A 25,128-nucleotide genomic window follows, 5' to 3' on the forward strand; every position below is an offset into this window, starting at 1 on the left:
CTGGCCTGGAACTCAATTTACAGCTCAGAATTCTCATTTCCTTTCTGTTGCTCTGACAAAATACTTTGATCGGAGACACCTTAGGGGAGGAACAGGTTTATTCCCTTTACAATTCTAGGTCACAGTCTGTCGCTGTGGGAAATCAAGGCAGAACTCACGACAGAACATTGAGGGCAGGCCTGCTCATTATTCCAAACAGCATCCCCTCCAAACAGGCAACACAATTCACTGCCAAAGACGTATGGCAGGAACAGTGGAGGAGGATGCTGGGTGGCAGGCAAGTTTATCCTGAGCTTAGCTATGCTATAGCATGGGTCCCCTTCCTAGGGAATGGTGCCGCCCATGGTGGCCTAGACCATCCCCCCTATACATCAATTAATAAACAAGATCATCACCCAGACATGCCCACAGGCCAACCTGATATGGCAGTCCCTCATTCAAGACCCCCTCTCCCAGATCATTCCAGTGTGTGTCAAGCTGACAGTTCAAGTTAACCAAGGCACCAATCCTTGACCTTAGCCTTCCAAGTACTATGATTATAGGGAAATATCACCACGTCCAACTGTCCCTGGAGCCATTAATTTCAGTTGCAGTGAAAGGTTTTTTTTTTTTAAGCTAATTGCATTTGCTTTCTTATGTGTTTGTTTGCTCTGACCAAATCTGATCTCTGGATTTTGAAGTTTGCCCAGATTTAAATGAATCCCAAACAGGACAGTAACAACCTGTGTTTGTTCAGAAACGAATGCTCAGCCTTGACCCTAGAGCCTAGAGAACTCACAACAGAACCTTATTAGGAATTATCTGGAAGTTTCTTTGGCTGTGAGGGGTCTTTGCTTTCAGAAATGCCACATCTCTGGGCCGTACACTCTAAGGGAATGAGGACATGGGGAGGAAATCAGCCAGGCAAATACAATCAAATCAACTTAGTTGGATACACTGATGTGGCTGACAGACAGCTGCTGTCTCTGTATTCCCATTCAGAAGGCAGAGTTGGGGGTAGGGCAGGGGCCGGGCTCTGCAGATACTGAGGGACAGAGGGTACTGTCTTTGTCTTTGTTACACTAGGACCAAGAGACCCAGTGTCCCTCCTGAGAAGAAGACCCTTTCAGTTCCAACCCATGTACAGAGAATGTATTTATTTAAGGCTTGAATACAGAAGCTACCAAGATGCCTCAAATGGAGGCTGAGAAAAATGATGTCTTTATATTAGAGAGTTTAAAGCAAATTCTCTATATTTTTATTCCAAGTGGGTTTTTTTTTAAATTTTAAACTAAATATTCCTTTTTTTATTCTGTCAACTCAAACATGATGTATTAAGAAAAAAGATGATGGCAAGGCTACCGCTCAGTAGCCATGTGCATGTTTAGCAAAATGACATAAATTCCAGACAATAAATAGACAAATGCCAGATTATAACTCGCACAAATGTGAACAAATATGTTATGAGATATTTAGCTGGGACAGGATATTTAATTCTAGGAAACAGGTACACTCAATGGTGCATTGGTTAAAACAACCACAGTACAGCCATGCCAAGGAACAGCATGCACCACCAGGCCACAGGAATGGCAGAATTCTGTCTACTGTGCAAAAGACCCTAGAGAGGCATGCCTTGTGAAAGCATAAATAGTTGTAAGGTCAAAGGGCACAGCCGTGTGTGTCAGGATTTCACTAGAGGAACAGTAAGAACGTGTGCTTGAGTTAACAGTGGCCTGTATGAACACAAGACAGGTCTGGAAAGGGTTCTGGGAGCATCACAGTGCTGTCTCCTGAGGGTGGGGAGGGGTGGGCTCGGGAAGGAGAGAGAACGCATGTGTGTTCACAAGTGTCCGTTCAAGGGGCAACTCTGGGTGAGCAAAAACTACCACTATCAATCCGCAGATGGATCACATTTACTAATTATTAATTAGTCAATTATGTTGAGAGAGCATCTCATGGAGTCTAGGTTGGCCTTCCATTCCCAATGGAGCTGAGACTGACTTAGACTTTCTGATCTTCCTCCCTTCCCGCCCACAGTGCTGGATTTAGGACTCCAGGTGTGCACCATGATGGAGCTTTCTGAGTGCTGGCAATCGAACCTAAGGCTTTATGTGTGCAAGGCTAACACTCTACCAAGTGCGTACATACCCATCCATTACCCCCCACACACACACACACTCATTTAAAGAACAAATCACTGGTTGAGTCCACCGTCTCCAGTCAAAGTGAACCCTTGACAACAACAGCATCTGACCACACAAACGCGCTTCTGTTAGCTACCACTCCAGTCAATGCAGCTGCTGCCCCTAAACCCACACCCACTACTATTTGTACTATGAGCCAATTATAAAACATAAGAAATGAATGCATTAATTTGTAGCCCTGTAAATGCACAGCTATTAAATAAGACAAAAATATCAGAAAGTTAGCCTAGGCTTTTCTCGACTCTTACAACGTCCCTATCTGTCATCTCACAGCATTGCAGAGTCTCCGCTGTGGGCCTACCAGGGAAGCACCGGTGGCCAAAGGACCGCAGCGAAAGTGATATATTCATTAGTGGCCACTTTCCTAAGAACAAAGAAAGTCAGTAGCATTGATGCTTAATCTTGAATGTCAGCAGGATGGGATTTAGAATTGCCATGAAACACACTTCATGCTGTATCTACGAAGCTATTTCCAGAAAGTTTTAACTGAGCTGCTGTCCTAGTTTTCTCTGTGCTGCTGTGATTTTTTTTTTTAAGCAACTTATGGGAGAAAGGACAGTTCCGGTTCTCTGTCCATCATATCAAGAAAGCAACAACAGTGGGAACTTGATGCAGCCAGTCATATCCATAGTCATGGGCAGAGAGAAAAAACGGATACATGCACACCTGGCTTCCTTGTGTTCAGCCTCCCCACTGGCAGCCTGACACAGTTAATACAGTCTGTGATGCTCTGCATAGTAGGTAATGGAACCGCCCACAGTGGGCTAGGTTCTCCCAGGTCAATTAATGTAATTAAGACAATCCCCACAGACAGGCCCACCAGCCAACCTCATTGAGACTCTCTTTCCAGATGATTTTAAACTGTAGCCAAGTGACAATTAAAATTAATTACAGCCAGGAAGACTAACTAACTATGAACAACACAATCTCATGGGCTGAGGTCCAAGACTGAATAAAAAGGAGAAAACCGAGCACCAGCATTCACCTCTCTCTGCTCCCTGATAATAGACCCAGTTAAACCAGCTGCCACCCATTCTTGCCACCATGAACTAGATGCCCCTCTAACTGTGAGCCAGGATAAAACCTTCTTCCTTCCTTAAAATTACTTTCCTCCGGCATTTTGCCACCGCTCCTTACAAAGTAACTAACACAGCAGCTGATTCAGAGCCATCCTAATTACAAAATCTCTAAAATGTCTAGTGTGATTAAAAAGTACCTAGGCATCCCTTCAGTGGGAACATAAATATTTAGTGATAGCAAATGAAAGTTCTCTCTAGTAGGTGGTTTTTCTGGACATCTTAGCTAGTGTAATTTAAGAAAGAAACTTATCACAGGCAAACACGCCAAAGGTATTTGTACTTGGAGCATATTTTATAGTAGAACAAGACGTCATCTCTTGTTCTTGACTGTATAAATCCGTGCACACTGGTGGAATGGTCCTCCCAGCATGTTGTTCTGCCTTCCCATTCAGCGTACATTTGCACACTGTAGGTAGGTTTATGGGCAGGCTGTGTTATCTTTCTCTCTACCACCACCCATGGACCAGTTTCCAAGGTAACCGGGAGTGAGATATTAACTAGATTAATGCTGCCACCCAGGGCACCATATCCAAGGAAGGTGCATAAGACCGAAGCTTCCTGCCTCCTGGTCCTAGTAAACCAGTGAGGAATGCAGCCAAGGCACGTGCAAGACGACACACACCAAACCTCGCTGGACATCTGCTTGTAACTTGGGGAGGGGAGGGGGGCGGGGTCCCCCAAGCGTAGCTTAGCATCCAGTTTCAGCATCACTTACTCCTCTTTCCTCAGGAGTTCCTCCTCGGACTCTGTCAGGCGCTGCTTCAGCACCGCGATCATTTCCACGGCCACATCCACCTGCTTGTTCAGGGCCCGTTCTCGCCTCTGAACTTCCTGCTTCTTGCGAGTCAGCTGCACAAAGGCGGCCCGCACTTCCAACAGTTCGGCGGTTTTCTGGGCCAGCTCTTTGGTGAGTTTATCGATTCTCTTCTCGATGGTCCTGTCCACAGCCTCTACCATGCGGTTGAACTTTTCTCTGACGTGAGCCTCGAAAGCAGCTTTGGTGTCTTGGGTGGGAAGTCCAGGGCTTGACCGGGGAGCGTCCAGAGAATCGGCCCGAATGTCCACGGCTGTGTAGGTCTGCACATAGGACACGGGTCTCTCTGCCACCATCTCGAAGGGTTTGGGGTCCTTGGAGTGCCCGTGGGAGATGCTGTATAAGTTAACATAGCTCGGCTTCTGCTTGGCCACCCTTGCGTGGCCCCGGAGCAGTTTCCCCTGCTTCGGGAGTTCTGAAGAACCGAGTAGCTCCGTGTCTTTGAGAGATGGCAGGAGGCTGCATTTTGTCAGGAGGGTCCGCTCCTCGTAGCTATGACTGAATTCCAGATGGGCCTTTAAGGACGACAAGCTTCTAAATCTGGTATGGTCTCCACACCTCGGGCAGCGGAACGGCAGGCACACAGCGACATTCTCCAGCGAATCCTGCCAACGGTACTGGCTTTCCTCAAAAGTCGTCTGTTGCATCACTCTGAAAGTCCTGGGGGGGGGGGGGGAGAAGACCCCAGTTTACATGTCTATCAAAGGCTACTGAAATGCCACTGGCTGACAGTGGTGGCTGCTCTTAAGTGGCTTTTTGTTTTTAGTTAGCTTTTTTTTTTTAATTTTAATTTTTTTAAATCATCAAAGTAACACATTTCACTGCGGCACTTTCATGCCTACTTTGTTCATATTCCCCCCCGCCCTCCGCAGTGTCTTCATACATCTATCTCTCTGCCCCTCCTCCCGTCCCAATATCCACCCCCACTGTCCCATCTCTTTCCTTATGACATCCCTTTATCCTGCTTTCCTCTTCCGTGACCAGCATCCACCTAAACAAATGCACACACATACCCACACATATATAAAAGTTAATTTCTAAGCTCCTTGTATGAGAGAAAGCATAATCCTTGTCTTCTGAGCCTCACTTATTTCATCGAGCACAAGGCCCCATCCCGTTCATTCCCCCTGCAAATACCATGTTTTCACTTTCCTTAACAGCTGTTTTATACCGTGTTTTGTTTAACCCGCGCTTCCGTCGACGGGCGCCTAGGCTGGCTCGAATGCTTAGCTACTGTGAACAGTGCAACAATAAAAACGGATGAGCAAGTATCTCTGTAGTAGAAAACAGAGTCCTTTGGGGTATAGCTGGGGCATATGATCTTCCTATTTTTAGTTTCCTGAGAAGTCTCCATGCTAACTTCTAGAGTGGCTATCCCAGTTCAGGCTTCTTTGTTTTAAGCAACTAATGCCTATAGTATTGAATGTTGGCTTTTATGTTAAAATTAAAACCTAAACCCCTGTGCCAAACGCAGCCACAGCTGCTCCCTTCTGTGTGGCCTGCTGCTTCTGCTAAGTGCTATCACTTTGGGTAGGCTACAGATGCCAGCCAGGGCCTGCAGAGGCCGCAACATCGATAATCCAATCCCAGCCTAGCTTAGCCGAGGTAGCTAACACTCTTACGCAGAGGGAAAGAACTAGAGCAAGGAGGTGAGGTAATAAGCCCCAGGTGTGGAGGAGAGTGGCTCAGAAACAGAACTCGAGGTCTTTGCCCTCCTGAATTCGGCACGCTATGAGGAAATGCATCCCACAGGAATATGAAACCTGGGGAGGCCCACATGAATTGTCAGGATAGGTTTTAAGAGAAGCCTGGCAACCTTTTCTCAAGTCTGGGAAAGATGAATGAAGCTAAGCTGAGTAGCTTTAACTATAGCATGAGTTGAAAAAAATATCAACCTCGCGTTTTTCTTAGTATTTTTTTTTATTTTTTAATAAATAGCATTCCTTATTTATTTGGTGTGTGTGTGTGTGTGTGTGTGTGTGTGTGTGTGTGTGTGTTTGTGTGTGTAAGTCTGAGGACAACTTGTGTGAATGAGTTCTCTCCTTCCACTGTGTGCATCCTGGGGACTGAACTCACATCATCCGGCTTGGTGACACATGACTTTACTTGCTGAGCCATCTTGTCTGCTCATGACTTTAATATTTTTAATTACTAGTGTGATGACATAAAATCAAAGCATTAACATAATGGTCCAGCACGACGGGAACCCAATGTGTCAGATATCATTCGATATATGCAGGACCATGGCCAAGATCCTACGGCAATAGAATGTTCTGAGTGGCTCTGCCTTGCCTCTGATGCTGTTTTTAGCATGACAACTTCTAGAGTGTTGGAACCAGGGGGGCGTCAGCGTAACTCCTCCAAAAACAGGAAGTTCTCGTTGCCTTTGCATATTTGTCACCTTTGCCTTGGCAACAGATGATTATTACAAGCCAATTTTGCAAAGGGCCTGGTACTCATTTCCTCCGAGAACGGTAACAAGGAGCACCCAGTCCCAGGGAAGAAGCGCAGATAGCATCTTAGGGTGAAGAGTCTATGTTACACCCTTAACCGCCTCCAGAAGCTGAGACAGAAATGGTGCCCCGTCGGCCAGGCAGGCACATTTTTCCAGGTTGCTAAGTCTCTGGACCCCAGCAAAGGGGAACCTTCCTGTGCTGCCCTGGGATGTTTAGTAGGATGCAAACCCTGGCCCAGCCCAGGGCTGAAGACTCTGGCAAGAGGTGCAGGGATAAGAAGAGAAGATTCTAGAGCGGCAGTGGGAAGGGAGGCTTGTTTGGAGAAGAGAGATAGGAAAAACCACGCACTCCCAAGCACCAGGCTTTCACCCGCCCAGCGGAAACCCGGGGCACAGGTTAGCAAAAGAGATTGCTATTTCCTGTACAGAGCCGGGCAGGCTAGGCAGCACCTGCCTGGGGTCTCCGTTTCCCTAGCCCCCCGCTCCCGCTAGTGACTGCGTGGATTCGTGCTCACGCGAGTTCGTGCAGGTGGCTGTGAGGAAGCCGACCGGCCCGGCTCCCCGCGACGTTGTGCAGCCGGGACCACCTCCCCGCGTGTCCGTGGGGCGGGGGGGTGCGGGCGCACGGCTCCAGGCAAGCCCACTTACCCGACTTGTTGCTGCCGCTGCAGCCACCGGTACTGATGCTGCGGGAGCCGCGCGAGCGGTTTTCAGCAGAGCCGTAAATCAGGCTGAGCCGGGTCGGCTCCCACGCGGGACGAGCGGCGACCGGGGCGGAGCGTGGCGCGGGCGGGACACGGGGGCGGTGCCCGGGGACGCGAGGCTGGAGCTCCGGCCCCGGGCGGCCACCCCTGGGTCCACCCCATCTGGAACCCTCTAGCGGGGGAAATCGTGGGCCTTTCCCTCAATCCAGCTCAGGATTCCGCTGACATCACAGGGAGGGATGCAGGATGGTCCCTGGGGAGGGAGGCGGGGACACGTGCCAGCCTTACCCAGCTGAGAGGCTGCAGGCCCAGGCAAGCGTTTCCCAGTTTCAGGGGCACTGAAAGTGGGCTTGAAGATGGAGCCTGGCTAGCCAGCCCCCTACACAGAGCTGCCAGCAGGATGGACCTGGTATTTATGTTAGAACTTCATCCAGGCAACCTGGCAAGGAGGGACCACAGTACTAGCAGACTACAGACCTGGAAGGGAGTGTCCTGGGGCTAAGTTACACAGAGCTAAAGCTAATAAAAGTGCAAAAGTTAACAACACTTAAATGCAGCACCTGGAGGCCTTCTCTCTGATGGAGATGCCCCCAACACCAGTCTCCCAGTGGAAGGAAGATTTAAGCCTCCTGAGAAGTGTCATTTCTTAATTGAAGTTTCAGCTTATTGGTGTGTGTGTGTATATGTGTGTGTGTGTGTGTGTGTGTGTGTGTGTGTGATTTTGTTAAATCTGCATTGAGGGGCTAGAGAGATGGCTCAGCGGCTCAGAGCTCATACTGCTCTTTCGGAGGACCTACACTGATAAAATCAGCTACTGTTGTCAACGTTATTCCATTGATATTTTCTAATAATTTGATGAGAGGTGCCTGCATGCGTGTAAAATTCAGCAAACCGGAACCACACAGTCTCTCGCATAAAACGGGTGTTGGCAGCTGCTCTGGGGCCCCGCTTTCTTGGAAACTGTTATACTTCGTTGAGGTTAGCATTTTGGATCACTCTCCTGAGGACATAGGACATTTATTCCAACGGTTTATTAAGCTAATAAAGAGTTCCAGTCGGAGGGTGCACACAACCAAGAATCGGGGTGTGCCTTTATCTTGAGGAAGCAGGATGCAGAGTGTGGGGGGAGGGGGGAGACCAAGCTTAGGGCCCAGCTCTCTCCCAACATTGAGGCTACTTATTCGCCTTTCTTGGCCCTGAAATATTTCCAAACGAAAACGTGGAGACTTTCTTGGGCCTTGTTTTCCCCCCTAACAACGGCATAAATATTATCAAATTCTTCATTAAACCATGGGTCATGTAGAGCAATACAATTTCCATACCAAATAACATCATGATAGAATGATCTGATAGTTTTAAAGATTTATTTATTATGTATACAGTGCTCTGCCGGCTTGTACCCCTGCAGGCCAGAAGAGGGCATCAGATCACGTTACAGATGGTTGTGAGCCACCATGTGGTTGCTGGGAATTGAACTCAGGACCTCTGGAAGAGCAATCAGTGCTCTTAACTGCTGAGCCATCTCTCCAGCCCCTGATACAGTTTTAAATAGAAGTAAAGAGGAGAAATCTTTTCAGGCTTTTTTTTTTTTTTAAGAGGAAAACCTCTCCCTCATGAGTAAATTAAAAAAAAAAAATCACCTCTAAGTAGGCCAATGTGACAGATACCAGTGACAAGCCGTGGCTACACCATGATGCACTAAAGGGTCAGTGACTTTAAAATATAGCCAGCTTCCACAGCCCCAGCCCCAAGGGAATAACGCATGTTGGATTTTTTTGGGATGCGTATATAGCTCTTGCTACTTCCGTACACAAACGTTGAATTAACATAGCCACAATGAAAGTAAACCTGTGACGGGGCTGAAACTTACAAACGGCGCCAGCTTTCTATCGTCTCTCGTGACGTGCGCTTTGTGTCTGCTTTCCATCCTTCCTGACCGCTAGCTGGCATTGCCCTCTCTTGGTCTCCTTTATTGGAAGGTAGTCGAAAGACTAAAGGCCTTGGGGAACTGTGAGAGAGGCTCCCCGGGAAAAAAGGCAGAGGGGGCCTTTTTCCCTTCAGTGCACTTTGTTTCCTGGATTGGTTCTGGGTGTGATTTCCTGCTTCCCATGACAAACATTTACGTTCAGTGTACAAGACATGCCTATTCCTGTTGGAGGTCGGAACAGAGCTATAGAGTCCGATCCGGTCTGTGCACCCTGAGTATGGATATGGCTTTCTGCCTTGCTTTCCCAAATACTATCTTCAGTTTGTGCCAGACAGTTGTGTTAAAATCGGTCTGTCCTGGAAAGGGATGCTCTGTTAGTATTTAGCATGTACTTACCGACGTTTATTTACATGTTTTTCTGAGCTCAAACAGCCATCCTTGGATCGTTGCTTTCTTTGTTTCATTCATGCCCACCCCGTTCTCTCAGGTCCTCAGATCTCAGGTCCAGCAGAGAAGACCTACAGAGGTCAGATGAGCTGAAAATCAACAAACACCCTTCCTAAATTTTATTTTATTTCTTTTTTCTTTTTTTCTTTTTAAAGATTTATTTATTTATTTATTTATTATGTATACAGTGCTCTGGTCTGCATGTACAGCTGCAGGCCAGAAGAGGACATTAGATCACATTATAGATGGTTATGAGCCACCATGTGGTTGCTGGGAATTGAACTCAGGACCTCTGGAAGAGCAGTCAGTGCTCTTAACCGCTGAGCCATCTCTCCAGCCCCCTTCCTAAATTTTAAACTGACACTTGTACTTGTCCCTATTTATATGCGTATACTTTCTTGGCTCGGACCGGCGTATGAAGAAGAATGTGTGGTTTATTTCTGAGTTTGAGTCACTTTGCTTAGTGTACTTCCCAGGTCTACCCATTTTCCTGCCAATGTCATGATGCCATTTGCTTTAGAGTCGAGCAGTATTCCATTATGCGCGAATACTACCTTCTGTGTATGCCTCACCAGTCAACAGACACTCAGACTGGTCCCATTTCTTGGCTGTCATGAATAGAGCAGCAATAAACACAGACGGGCATGTGTCTCTCTCGTGGGATGTAGAATTCTTGGAGTCGTCTAGCTGGGTCCTATGGCAGTTCTGTTTGGCTGTACTAGTCTGCACTTGGGCCAGCAGTGAATAAAGTTTCCCCTTTCTCCACGCCCTCTCCAACATCTGTCGGATTTCTTGATGGTAGCCATTCTTGACTAGAGTTGAGGTGGTATCCAGAGGTTAGCATGCATTTTCCTGAAAGTTTAGGGATGTTAAACGCTTCGTGAAATATTTTAAAATTGCTATAGAGAGGTCGTGTGCAGGGTTGAACACTATAGAGAGGTCATGTGCAGGGTTGAACATGGCATTGTGGGAAATTCTGGCACTGGTCCACAGGCAGAAAGAACATTATAGTTGAACCCAGTGGTTTCCAAAGTGTCACGAGGAGCCTATGTGCAGTATTGGTAATGTGTCATGCAGAGAAATGTCCGTTATTAGTGAGGTATTGTGTGCAGCAACTTGAAACCCTAAGTGTATTTGGAGCTTGGCAGGCTCTCCTGGTAATTCTGATGAATCAGCGTTCGTGCCTTGGAAGTTCTGTTTACTACTTGGGCCTTGTACACTCCGTTTACTTCCTGTGCCTTATGAATTTCATTCCTTCCTCTGGGGAGGAGTGTTTAGAACAGCCCTTTTATTGAAGAGTCTAACTTCTCCCCAGCCCTCAGGATTTAACTCAAATATCCCTCTTCATGGAGGTCTTCCCTGACACCCCCAAACCAAATAGTTCTCACTAGAAAAATGAATTACAGCAAGATGTGGCTGGTTATTTGTGTGATTGTTCACATAATAGCTCTGTCTATGGTTATACTCTAAGCCACATGAGTTGGTAGCTCTATCTTTACTCACATTTCTATTCCCAGTAGCCAGCATGGTGCTGCCCAGTATAAAAGGCTCAACAGTCGGGCACGGTGGTGCACACTTTTAGTCCCAGCACTTGGAAGTCAGAGGCAGAGGCAGGCAGATCTCTGTGAGTTCGAGGCCAGCCTGGTCTACCAAGTGAGTCCAGGACAGCCAAGGCTATTACACAGAGAAAGACTATCTTGGAAAGCCTTTAAAAAGGTGGGTGGGCTCAATAAATATTTCTAGAAGTAATCAGTGCTGAAATAATAAGCCCCCTTTCTACACAGGAGAAAGCTGAGGCTCATCCATCTTAAACAACTTTGCTGAGGTCATATCTAGTAAACAATAGAGCAGGGACACCAAACTGTATTCACTTAATCATTGTCCTCATTGCTTCTCTAGTTTTCTTTTTCTTTTCTTTTCTTCTTTTCTTTTCTTTTTTGTTTTTTGTCTTTTGTTTCTGTTGTTGTTGTTGTTTTGTTTTTTTCGAGACAGGGTTTTTCTGTGTAGCCTTGGCTGTCCTGGACTTGCTTTGTAGACCAGGCTGGCCTCGAACTCACAATGATTTACCTGCCTCTGCCTCCTGAGTGCTGGGATTCAAGGCAAATGCCACCATTCCTGGCTTACTTGTCTAGTTTTCATGAAGAAAAAATAGTTCAAAGAGGTAAAGTAATTTGCCTGTCATTGGTTACCCAATAAATTAAAGAATCAGCATTAGAATCTATATCTTTGAATATTTCACTCATATGCTGTTTGTTGTTTTATCCTTCTCTTTGTGAGCTTCTGATTAGTGGGGGCTGGCAGGCAGCGAGGCAGCGAGGCAGCAAAACACACATAAGCTATATTCATTTTAAAAGAAATTAAATAGCAAGTACCTAGAGGGCCTAGTATCATACCTGGCACATGAAAAACGCATGTGTACTGAAAAAAAAATAGTGATCATAGATCACAAATGTACTGTATGCTGTCGTGTGTTTAGTCCACTATTCATTGACATAGATATTCAGTGTTTCTTAACCTGGGAGTCAGGGACGTGGAGTGGAAGGAACTTGGCAAAGTCACCTTGTAGAAATCAGCTGGAATCCATGAGTGTTTTTTTTTTTTACCTTTCTTTTTTGGAACTCTCATCACCACTAAAGTCTGAGCAGCTCCAGGATTATGGGAACGAGCACAGGCAAATAGATGTTGGCTGCCCTGTATCACCAAGGGAGGATGCTGCGAGACATGGAGCATGGCGTGCTGGAGGCAACACCAGTCATGAGCATGAGCGATGGACGGGCTTGGAGCTGTTGGAGTCAGTGAAGTGACTGGGAGGTGGGAGGGGTGGACAGGGAGATGGGAAATGAAGATAAGTGGACCGAAAATGAGGCAGGAAAGAAGGAACCAGCCAGGGAGGCACAGCAGGAAGGAGGAAGGAAGAAGGCCAGATGCCTAATGCAGAAGATAACATTTATTTCATTAGGAGGAGAATGAACCTTTTTGGTTGCGGTTGTTGAGTCTTTGCTGGAAGATGTGGGACTTGAGTGGAGCCTTAAGGACCCCCCCCACCTTTTCTCTCTTTATCAACCCCCACTTACTCCCTGTGGCCAGAAAGGCTGTCTTCGAGGTACAGGTGTCTGGAAACAGCAAGGCTATCCAAACCTTTTACAAAGCCATTGGCTACATATCAAAAGGCCTCCCCGTTTAGCGACTGAACACAAACCTACTAAGTGTGCCAGATTGGAGGCCTAGAAGGAAGTCTGGGGTCAGACTCCTGACACTTGCATTGTGATCCCCCTGGGTGACCAGGCTCCTAAGTGACCCAAGAGTCAGGAACAGCCCTTCAAGGTCATAGAAGTCATTTCCCACACAGCATGTCTTTAATTATGAAAATTCATTGCCATCATTTCTCAGGGAAGGAGTGAGAGAAATTGTTCCACATAACCACAGATGTTCACTACTATTATGGCTCAGCAGTTCCAGCTTCCAACTCAATGAAAGGCCTGTATTTATTTTCTTTTCTTTTCTTTTCTTTCTTTCTTTTTTTTTTTTTTTTTTTGCCGCAATGTCACAGCGTACCTACTGTGTGCCAACACAATTCACTGATACCCCTTAAGCTTCAAAGTCATGACTGTAATCTGGCTTTAAAGCCTCCACCAGCACCATCCTCCAGAAAGCTCTATTTCTATTACATTTCGTTGTCATGACAACCACCAAGCAACACTGTGCAAAGCGGGGCTCAAGTGAGGTGGCAGTCTGTTAGTTAGCCCAAGTGAATCTGCAGGGAGTAGGCTGTCCATAAACACTGGAAATAGACATCCTTTAGCAAGCTGCACCCTCCCCAGAACACTAGGATGAGCCGTGTGAGGTACTTGTGCTTCTTGGTGGGGCCAAACGTGAGCAAGACAGAAAGATGGGCTAAATCTCCACGTTGCAGCACAAAACAGTGCCTGAGCTAAATATAAAGGCCCCAGATCTAAGGTATCTGCTGTGCCTCTAGTTAGCTGTGCGCGTTTTTGGTTTAACGTGGGTAACCTCTCTGGGCTTCAGTGTCCCTTTTGACAAAAGACATGGACTCGGTCTTTTCACTGCCATCATCCCATTAGACGGTCCTCATCATGCATTTTCATCCCAGGGACAGCCTGGGTAGGGTGGCCAAGACAGAGAACAAGGCAGGCAACGGTGCCGCCGGTGGAGCAGTCTGTCGATGGACAAGTTGGACATCATTTCTTAAGGTAACAGCTGCAGGTCTTGAGTCCTACCCACATACTAAAGATTATTCTATGTGGTTTTCACATTATGCACCACTTGGGCAGGATATCCTCAGTTCAAAATGTGCCAATTTACCCACAAACAAGTAAAGAACTCACTCTTACAAAGCTAGCGCATTATATAGCTATGGTTTGAGCACTGGCTCCTAAAATTGAAAATCTAATCTTGGGCTTGAGAGATGACTCCTCAGGCCAGGAACTCTCTTGCAGAGGACTAGGGTCCAGTCCCCAGCATCCATTCTCACACTGAGCCGCTCACAATGCCTGTAACTCCAGCTCTTTCTGGCCCTTTGCAGGCACCTGCTCGGACATCTTCATCCACATCCATTCCACTCCCCCAACCCCACACACACAGAGGGAGAAGGGAGGAGGGAGGGGGAGGAAGGAGAAGGAGAGGGGGAGGAGAGATGGAAGGGGCAGGGAGAGACCACCGCCTAACAAGTATTCTATCATATTTCTGATGCTTAGGTCCTAGCTCCCTGATAATATTTGAAAAATAATCACCCGGAGTGCAAGATGTGGCCAGTGCCCCAGAAAAGTCCCTGTGTTCACAGATCTTCAAGCCCTTTCCTTAGTTGGTGGTTGTTAGTATGAAGAAAAACCTTTGACAAATCATCCCTAAAGCAAAATGGTTGTGAGAAAAGCTAGAAAGCTGTGTTGCTGTGGAATAAAATATAGAAAAAAGAATACTGTTAAAATACGGGGATTGTTAAATAATAAGATTGTTAAATAATAATGCGACGATGTGAAGTGTGAATTCTTGAACTGATGCCCTGTCAAAATAAAGCCCGCTTTCTGGGACCTAACGCACAGGAGCAATTTTATTCTTATTTTAAGTGAAAATTGCCTGTGTTCTTAGATGCAGAGAGGTAAAGGGTGTTTTGCTATAGGTAAGAGAGAATTGGATCTGAAAATAAATATACATAGGCTTTTCTCCAGTACAGAAACAAAACAAGAGGAACACATTAAAATGTGATTTACCCCACTCCACGAGTGTGTCGTAAGATGAATCACTTTAACCTTGTATTCCAAAGCAGGCACTGATGTTTATCTGGAGCTCTGTGTGTGTGTGTGTGTGTGTGTGTGTGTGTGTGTGTGTGTGTGTGTGTGTGTGTTTTACCCTTTATTGGTATATTTACTCTGACTGAAAAAATACTAGAACCTACTTGGGCACCTCTATACTGGAGACCTGCTCTCCTAGGTTGTCCGAAGGAATGTGTTTTACCAGGCATACTACAACAAAAATTAATTGAAGAGATAATTTCCTTAGAATGTTATTATGGTGTTCTCTAGCCTCTGCTTTCTAATCTAGTTCTACCCTAAGAACTGATTTTTGTATTATTTTAAACTTCATTGAAAACTAACTTTTTTATGTCATAATTGTAAGTCCCAATGAGTTTTCCCAACTACTCTGACCTGTGTAACTAGCAACCAGGTCACAAAATACACAGTTTGTCTGGCAGGCACACACTAACACTCAGGAAATGAAGACGCTCATCGGTTTGGGGCCAGTCTGGGCTACAGAGTTTCCTGTTAGCCTTGTCTGCAAAGCAAAAACAAGTGTGAGCCACCACATGGGTTTTGTGGTGCCCAAGATCCAACTGGGCAATGCTAGGCAAGTAGTCTACCAACTGGGCCGTGTTCCTAGCCCTGCATAGTCACCTTTCAAATGTGCTCGCATGGGCCTGTACATGTGCGTGTGCCTGTATGCTCGGTCTCACATCAGCACATGGGCAGCCATGCCACACCATGCGTGTGAAGGACAGAGGACAACTTACAGGCGTCAGTAGTGTCTTCCCACCACACTGTTCACACCGTTGCTCACTGAGCCATCCTGCCGGCTCCTAAGACATCTTTACTTAGTCTGCGATCACCAAGTCAACTAACTTTCTGTGTCCTTTAAGAACGAGTTTCATGTTTCCCATTTAGATCTGCAATCCAGCTGGAGTTATATTTTGAGCAGTGATATTTGGAAATGGTAATGGTACGTTTTAAAATGTGTTCGACTCCTCTAGCAATTCCTGTTGGCAATATTGTTCTTTCCTCTAATACGTCAATGACTTTCTCACAAACCACGTGACTGTTTATATATCAGCTTTCTGATTCATTGGTCAGTTTACCTAACTTTGTGTTGGTCCCGATGCCCTCTTTAAAATGCATTTATCCTCATTGGAAATCTGCCAGTTTTGATTTTCTTCTTTAACTACCTTAGCTATTATTGACCCTTAGCTTTTCTGTATGAATTTTAGTATTGGAGGTTACTTATTAAAAAAAAACATGGATTAATGTTGAATTTATACATTGATTGTTTACCGAATTAACTTATAATTAATTCAGAGTAATAGATAATTAAGTTATAATTAATTAAAAAGTATTAACATCTTCGCCCACGAGAACTGGATGGTGAGACTCTACCGCTAAACATATTGCCCGCTTTGGATGCAGGATGCAGACAAATCACACTGAAATCTTCCTCCCTGCTAGCTAACAAGCATAAAGCCAGAAGGTGTTCGGTGGCTTATTTTGGGAAGAAAGGTCTCAACATCCTTATTATAGCAGCTTCTATGAGAAGTGCCCCATATAGGCTCAGGCATTTGAACAGAAGCCCCAGTTGATGGCACTGTTTGAGGTTTTAAGGGGCAGGGCCTTGCTAAGGAAGCTTGTCCCTGGGCATGGGCTTCAGTAATAAAAAGTCTAGCTTCTAATTTGCTCTCTCTGCTTCATGCTTATGCTTCAAGATGTGAGCTCTCAGCTTCCCGCCCCTGCCGCCACACCTGCTGCCACACCTGTGCTTTGCTGTCCTTACCATCGTGGACTCTAACCCTCCGGGACCACATGCCCAAATAAACTCAGCATTCTGTAAGTTGCCTTCGTTTTGCTATTGTATCACAACAGAAAAGTAACCGATACACTTGTCAGCTCCAGACTTTGCCTATTACAATACCAACCTGTCAAGCAAGATGTGCCTACTGGTGTTCTGACTGTCTGCCCGCTAACCAACCCCTTTCTGACTGGACTTGATTTGAGGCCTGCACCACTGGAAGCTATGCATTCTTGGTATTGCCAACTTGCTCAAGTGCCTCTAGTGGGAGGGTTTAGCTATGGAGAGGGATGCATCTCTGATGGCGTGGTAGAGGGACACATAGCCAAACTGCCTTCTGCCTTCTAAATACCTGTGTTTATACCCTTGACTCATGCTGCTCTTAGCCTTGACCTGAGAAGCTGCCTTTTGCAGTGGAAGATGGTTAATGCAGAGATTCGGAACTTCAAAGTTCTGAGAATACGTGACTATTGAATGCTCAGCCCTAGATGGAGCATCTCTATCATACCTTCCAGGGCTCCAGAAACATCACAGAAGTGAGGATGGGAAGATTATAAGACCCAGGTGATGGGGAGGGATGCTTTAACAAGTCATCTTCTGATAGAAACACAGAGTAGACGTGGCTTCCTCGGAAGACCCACATACTAAAAAAAAAAAACCACCACCACCACCACCACCACCACCACCAACAACAACAACCAAAAAAAAAAACCTCATGAAAGCTGGAGAGAAGCAAATTGGGGGGAAAGGATCAGCTGGAGTGGAAGGGGTTAACAGAGGGGAATTTGAGGTAACTGCTATCACAATGCATCATATGCATGCATGAAATTGTCCCAAAAATGAAGCAAAAAGTATTGAAAATCTTTACAATTTTTAACATTCCAAGAATTAAATTTTTACGTTCAGTGCAGGGCACAGTGATTTATACACTTTTAATCCTAGTACTTGAGAGGCAGAGGCGGGTGGATTTCTGAGTTTGGGGCCAGCCTGGTCTACATAGTGAGTGCCAAGCCAACCAAGGCTACATAGTGAGACCCTGTCTTAAACAAACAAGCAAAAACTTGCATTTGTTGTTGCAAACATTGCAGTGAAGTGATTTTTTTATTAGAATTAACCAAATATAAATTTTAATAGTATTAAATTGTATGACTTAAACTCTAAACTTTCAGGCCTGGGGCTGTACTTCAGTGGGAGAGTGCCTAGTATGTGTGAGGACCTGGTATGGGGTAGCAATTCCCAGGATGGGCAGAAAAGAAGTGAATGAAATATGTTTCTGTTTGTTTCTGGGTGATATGGACAAATATAAATCAAGGCCTGGAGAGATGGTTTCCTAGTTAGTCTCAGCTGTCAACTTGTCACAGCTGGAGTCATCTGAGGGACTATTAGTTGAGTGATTGTCCAGATCAGATTGGCCTGTTGGCCTATGAGCATGATTGATGGCCCCGCCCACTGTGGGTGGTGCCATCCCTGGGGAGGTAGTCTGGAGCTGTATAAGAAAGCTAACTCAACATAAACCAGAGACCAGAGAGTGAGCCAGTAAGCAGTGTCCTGCTTGGCTCTTGCCTTCCATTTCCTGCTTGAGTTCCTGTCTTGGCTTCCCTCGAAGATGGATAGTAACCTCTAAAACACAGTAACACTTTCCTCCCCCAGGCTCTTTTTTGTTGAATGGTTTATCGCAGCAAAAGAAGGGAAACTAAAACAGATGGCTCAGAGGTTAAGAGCATATGCTGTTCTTGTAGAGAATCCAAGTCTGGTCCTCAGCAGCCACTTCAGGTGGCTCACAACTGCCTCTAACTCCAGCTCTATGGAATCTGGCGCCCTCTTCTGGGCTCTGTGGGCATCAGCACTCATGTGCACATACTCACACAGAGATAAGCACATAAACACATAATTTTTAAAATAATAAATTATTTAAATTATTATGTTATATATAATATAATATATAAATCATTAATTAATATTTAAATTACTAAATAAATTATTTAAAAATAATTACCTTGTTTTCAGTCAGATTGTAAGTTCAATCATTAGCTCATATAGTTTGTATATTATTTTGCATTTTCTTAACATAATGATGACGTCTATGAATAATGCCAGCATGATTTCACCCTTCCAGATGCAATATTCTTTAAAAATATATTGTGATGGCTAGCACTTCTTGTTGAATGTACACATGATAGCCAATATCCATGTCAGTTTCAGTCCCTGTAGAAAGATTTTCAAGATTTCATCATTGGATATGATGTACCACAGGATGTAATGCTCATTATTTTAAGTGTAGGGGAATAGCAATGTAGCTGAACTGGTAAAGTGTTTGCCTAACATGCACACATCTTTGGCTTCTATCCCCATTACCAATTGAACTGAATGTAGCCCCACATGCCTGTAATCTTCAGAACAGAGAGGTAGTGACACTAGGATTAGAAGTTCCAGGTCATCTTCAACTACACAGCCAATCTGGGACAGCCTGACATAAATAAGAGAAAAATAATGTTTTGTTGTTGTTTGTTTTCTTGTTTTGATGGTCTTGTTTTGTTTTGTTTTGTTTGGTGTTTGTTTGTTGGTTCGTTGGTTGGTTTTGATTTTTCAAGATAGGGTTTCTCTGTGTAGCCCTGGCTGTCATAGACTCACTTTGTACACCAGGCTGCCTTCAAACTCACAGAAATCCACCTGCCTTTGCCTCTCGAGTGCTGAGAATAAAGGTGTGTGCCACTGTGTCCAGCTATAATGATATTTTTTTATTCCTAATTTGCCAAGAATTAATGGAAACAGAAGTATGTAAGAGACAAATTTTGCCTAACTGTATTTCTGCCCACACTAAGATTTTCATACACACCCTATCTCGTTGTCATGGTAGTGGGGTGGTACTGGTTTTTAAATGTTACTCAGTCTGGCATTCCTAGAATGACCTCAACTAATCTATCACAAGATTCACTTATCTAATATGTCATTAAATATTGTATGCCTATGTTTATGAGAGACTGATCTACAACTCTCTTTTTATTGAAGTTGCATTTATCTCATAAAAGCTGTAGAAGAAAAATAATTTTCTCTGTATTTTTTCTAAAAAAAGATCTTGTGCAGTCTTGGATTACTTTTTATTAGTTTTTGGGTTTGCTTTTAATGAAATTTATCAGTAAACTTCCCTAGACTTTCCTTTGGAGATTTCCACGTAATAGGTAAATACTTTTAATAAATACTGAACTATTCTCTTTCTAGTCACATAGTGTGTTAACTTCCATTTTTCCATTTCACCCCAACAGGCAAATTAACTTATGCTAAAAGTTATGTCTATCATTGTTAGGTTTCTTGGATTTTTTATTGCTATTTATTCATGTGTGTGTGTGTGTGTGTGTGTGCATGCATGTGCATGTATGTGTGTTTATGTAGGAAATGTGTAGTAATGCACATCACAACAATGAACCAAACAGTAACTACTACAGTGAGCAAACTAGTGGAGAAACTGAATAGAAGTTGAGGAAGTCATCGGTGAAAGTGAGTACCATCTGAGACCTTTAAGAGAAACTGGGTGGTGGTTGCTAATGATATAGAGATTAAAAAAAAAAAAGAGTTGTGGGAAGCTTAACATACTGTTGCCTGGGTAGCATGGCAAATGTAAAATACATTTAAGCCAGGGAGCTAAATGTGTTTCTTGGATCCTACTTGCTGCTCATGGTGAAACAGACCAGCACTGAAAGGAGCCACAAGAACTGAAAATAATTCAAATCCAGCATGTGCTAGTTTTGGAATCAAAAGCAGTTCTGAGTCCAAGATTTTACAGATGGCAAACAATGTTGAGGTTAAGAAATAACTTTCAGGCACGTATCAATCTAGGGCACGCGCGAAAAACGTGATCTAAAGATGAGGCAGATGGTAGAACTGTAAATTTCTTTGAGAAGAGTTTGGAAAAATCTAAAGCAATGCCTCAGGAGGATTGTTCAGTAAGAGAAAAAGTTCTGCAAGAATTTGAAAGCTAGCCACACATGGTGGGACAAGTCTGTAATCTCAGCACCCGGGAGGCAGAGGCAGGTGGATCTCTGTGAGTTTCAGCCCTGGACATACAAAGCAAGTCCAGGACACAGAAAAACCCTGTCTCAAAAAAAAAAAAAAAAAAAAAAATCAGAATCCTCAGAGCTCATATAAAACTGGATGATTTTTTCACTTCAGACTTCCAGAATGGGGTAAAAATAATCCATTTGAATTCACTACTAAGATCAAAATTAACAAGTCTTGAGAGTGAGGCTAAGCCAGCCGCAGAGTACAGCTTACTGCAAGCTACTCTAGTGAAGTGTTAAGTATCCAACGAGCCATGCTGACCAGCAAGCAACTGACGCACCTGGCTGTACAAACTGAAACATACTTTAAAGAATCACAAGAAAGCTGTTAATTACTTTTCGTTAGTATAATAAAATGGCCTAAGCGAGGCAATTTACAGAAGGAAGAGTTTAGTTCAGCTCATGACTCCAGGAGGAGAGGCCACAACAGGTCAGCAAACAGCTGGAGCAAGAAGCAGAGAGGTCACATTTCCAACCACAGGGAGGAAGAAGTGAGAACAAATCAGAAGAGGAGCAAGGTTATGCACTCTCAAAGCCCTCCCTCAGTGATCTGCTTCTTCCTTCAAGGCCTTGTCTCTTAAAGGTTCCATAAGCATGCCTAAACAGCGCCACCAAGTGGGGACCAAGGATTCAAATACCCGGGCCTCAGGGGAACATTTTTATTCAAACCACTGCTAAAAATAAAATCCAGATGCTTAAAAAAATTAACCCCATGGTATTCAGCATTCATTGAAAACTTACTAGATATAGTAATAAGGGTGAGGAAAAAAAAAGTGGTAACCAAGAGAAATAGCCGAAACAGATTTAGAATACAAAGGATAGTAGGATTGGCAGTCTGAAGACTTCAAAGCCTTAAAACTAAATGCTCAATGCAATTATAGTGGGAGAAATACAGATGTTATAAAATAAGCCAAATATAACTCTTATGCCTGAAATGTACCGTACATGAGATATAAACTCACTGAATAAAGTTATTCTACAATTAGACACTGTAACACAAAGAGATCAGCGAACGGAAAGACCTAGTGATATAAAATATACAAATATAAGACACGGGCAAAAATTAAGCAAGAATGAACTCTTGGTGACCTCAGAGACCTGTGAGATGGATAGCACCTGTCATTATGTTTTTAAGGTCCCAGAAGGAGAGCAAACAAAGAAACAAGAAATATGAAGTAGTGCTAAAATTTTTTTTCAAATTTGGCAAACATCTATGAGCATGCATATCTAGGCTACTTCTAATTTCTAGAGTAAATTCTGAGCCAAATCAAATAAAGACAAAGCCAAGTAAGAGAGCCACAGCGCTGTGCCATCAATGAATATTATTTCACAGCCAAATTCACCTTTCCGGGTCTGCTCATGAGGCTTGGGAGGGTTCTTTATTGGCATTTTCCCTTCGAAATAAACACCGCGTGAAGCTTTACCAGTGGTGGGCATAGGAGGCAAGTTACAAAAGAAAAGGGTGGCTTGTCCTCTGGGTCCAGTGGGGGCCATTTTATTTCTTTGGGTTGCGTGTGGCAGTGCCATGTGGCAAAGAAACGTGCGCAGAAGCATCCTGACCTCTGTGTCTCCAGCATGTAGCAGCACACAGCCCTCCAGGGACCCTGCAGCCCAGCTCCTGCACAGGCTGCAATGCTGCCTCTCTGACAAGAGCCTCCTTTAGCAGCTCTGTCTTGTATGCCTTAGATGTCACTTTGCATCATGTTCTCTTTAAGGGATGAGTCACTGTCTCTCGCTGCTTCGAAAATTCTCTTCGTCGTTTGACAGACTAACGTTTGACAGATCGGGCGTGGAATCTTTAAACATACTTTGCTTGGGATTTGTTGAGTTTCACACTTGTTGCTTAATGTTTTTCATCCACTTTTTTTTTTCCTCTTATTTTCTTGCCCTCTAAAACTCCCTACTCCAGAGAATTCCACTGTGTGTACCTGACGGTGATTCACGGGTTTCTGAGACTGTTTACTTTTCTGCATTATTTTTATCTTTGGGTCTGCCCAAACACATGGTCTTCATTGGTTTCACAGATCACCAATTCTTTGTGCTTTTAAGGTTTTTTTAAATTGTGTATGTGTTGAGGTGTGTGTGTGTGTGTGTGTGTGTGTGTGTGTGTGTGTGTGTGTGTGTGCATGCGTGCGCACACTTTACATGTGTGTGAGTGCCCACAGAGGCCAGAAGATGGCATCAGATTCTCTGGAGCTGGTGTTACAGGTAGCTATGGGACACCCATTTAGATGCAGAGAGCTGAACATGGGTCCTCTGAGAGAGCAATATGCCCTCTCAACCACGGAGCTATTTCTGCAGCCCCCAACTAATGCCTTACAAACTGCTCTAACCACAGTGTATTTGGCCTTTGCTGTTATGCATTAAAAAAAAAAAGCACTGTGTTGACAAAATCTGACTTGTGAAACATACCTTTTAAAATTAAATTCTTTACTTTATATCCCTATCTCAGCCTCTTTTCATAGTCCCTCCTCCCTTTCTCCCACCCTCTCCCCTCCACCCCCTCAACCCCTGCCTCAGAAAAAGGGAGGGACCACTCATGGATATCATCCCATCTTAAGCATCAAGTTGTTCTAGGACCAGTTGCATCCTTTCCCAGCAGAATGCTTAACTAGTTTTTTGTTTGTTTGTTTCTTCTACTGTTCTCAGCATGTAGGTTATCCTATTGGGTCCACTGTGTGGTCACTGTTTCCCAGCATCTCTGTCCCCTTTGACCATATTAAATGCCATCTGTTTGCTCTACACAATTGCTACCCAGAGTTAGGACCACATTCCCAGTGTCCTTTCATCTGTGGCTATTTGGTTCCCATCGGAATGCAGGTGGAAACTGTGTGGACAGCCTCCTGGCTTTCTCTCTGAAGGAAAGGGATCTGCTCTCTACCTCCTTCCAATCTTCTCTCTGCTCAGAGCATCCATGCGGACATGAGCCATTCCCAGCCATGTGCTGCCTGGATGAAAGCAGTTAACTCCTTCAGAGAGGAGGGATATGGACTGATTAACCAAAACGGGAACTGCTACACTTAAATACAGGCTGGCACGTTAGACGCCTTTACCTACTGTTTTGAAACTCCGTTGCTATGGGAACAAAACCCAAACTGCTCCCTTCCATGTTGTCTGTCTCTACTTTCACACTTGCGGTGGCAGAAGTGAGTCCTTGCAGGTGAGATCTCCTGGCTCCCTATGAAGTCTCCAGGGGCTACTAGAACAAACTGCCACAGACAGGGTGGCTAAAATTACACAAAGGGATTTTTTTCTCATAGTACTGGAAGTTCAGGAGTCCAGAGTTAAAATATCCACAGGGCTTCAGGGTATCCTATACCCTCTTTTTGCTTTCACATATACCCACATACATATATAGACACACACATACACATATACACATGTATACACATATGTATATGTACACACAGATATAGACACATGCACACACATATACACACGTGCACACACATGCACACATAGGTACACACAGGTAACACATATACAACATGTATACACACATACACACATGTACACACAGGTATATACACATGTGCACACACATATACAGACACATGTACACACATGTATACTTACACATATCACACATGCACACACAGGCATACATATACATGCGCACACACATATACAAATGTATATATACGTAAACATACATCACACACACACACAAACACACACACACACATCTTGACAACATCTTTCTTTGTGGAATAAGGTAATGATCCACCCTCACTAACTTGTCACGATAAAAGGTCTCCAGAGTGTTCTTTTTATAATCGTGCTGTGGTGTGCTTATCACTATCACACAGTGTCAGTCAAGCACGATTTAGTCGTTGTTTGTCCTTCTGCTTCAGAACTACTCATCAGTGTTCAAATTATCCCTTCACGGAGAATAAGAGCAACACAGGCTTACTCACACACTTCCTGGGTGTTGGAGAGCCAGTTTATCCATGGAGAAGACCGGGCACAGAGGAAGTGACTAACAGAGTTAAGTCGCATGGTACCATAATGCAAGGCCAGCAAGAACCCTTCCCCTCGGTTTCAGCGTTTCCCTTGGGGGAGCTAAACCAGCTTTCCATGGGAGCTGCATATCAGATGTCTGCTGTATCTGATATTCACAGCACCATTAATAACAGTAGCAAAATTACAGTTATGAAGTAGAAACGGAGATAATTTTATGGTTGGGAGGTCATCACAACATGAGGAGCTATAATAAAGGGTCACAGCCTTAGGAAGGTTGAGAACCGCTGCCTCAACCAAATCCTCTATTAAAAAAAAACCAAGCTCAGATATTAAGTAATTCATTTTTAGTTTTATTTTCTTACATTAATTTATTTAGTTTGTGTACATATGGGTGTGAGTGCACGTGCCAGGCATATGTGTGTGTAGGTTAAAA

General features: G+C 44.4%; 2 protein-coding genes across 2 annotated transcripts in view; one reads left to right on the plus strand and one right to left on the minus strand.

The window, feature by feature from the left end:
- Positions 1-7,464, minus strand: part of ZNF365 (zinc finger protein 365) — a 24,243-nt gene extending 16,779 nt beyond the window's left edge. The window contains exons 1-2 of the mRNA XM_084753343.1: positions 7,180-7,464; positions 3,978-4,736 (exon numbers count right to left, since the gene is read on the minus strand). Coding sequence (XP_084609469.1) covers positions 3,978-4,723 — 746 coding nt within the window. The 5' untranslated portion in view covers positions 4,724-4,736; positions 7,180-7,464. The remainder of the gene's footprint in view (positions 1-3,977; positions 4,737-7,179) is intronic.
- A 9,230-nt stretch (positions 7,465-16,694) lies between these two features.
- Positions 16,695-25,128, plus strand: part of RTKN2 (rhotekin 2) — a 153,164-nt gene continuing 144,730 nt past the window's right edge. The window contains exon 1 of the mRNA XM_084753341.1: positions 16,695-16,715. The gene's annotated coding sequence lies outside the window, so the exon portion shown is untranslated. The remainder of the gene's footprint in view (positions 16,716-25,128) is intronic.

This window comes from Acomys minous (assembly GCF_964271855.1).
Source record: "Acomys minous genome assembly, chromosome: 13".
Taxonomy (NCBI): domain Eukaryota; kingdom Metazoa; phylum Chordata; class Mammalia; order Rodentia; family Muridae; genus Acomys; species Acomys minous.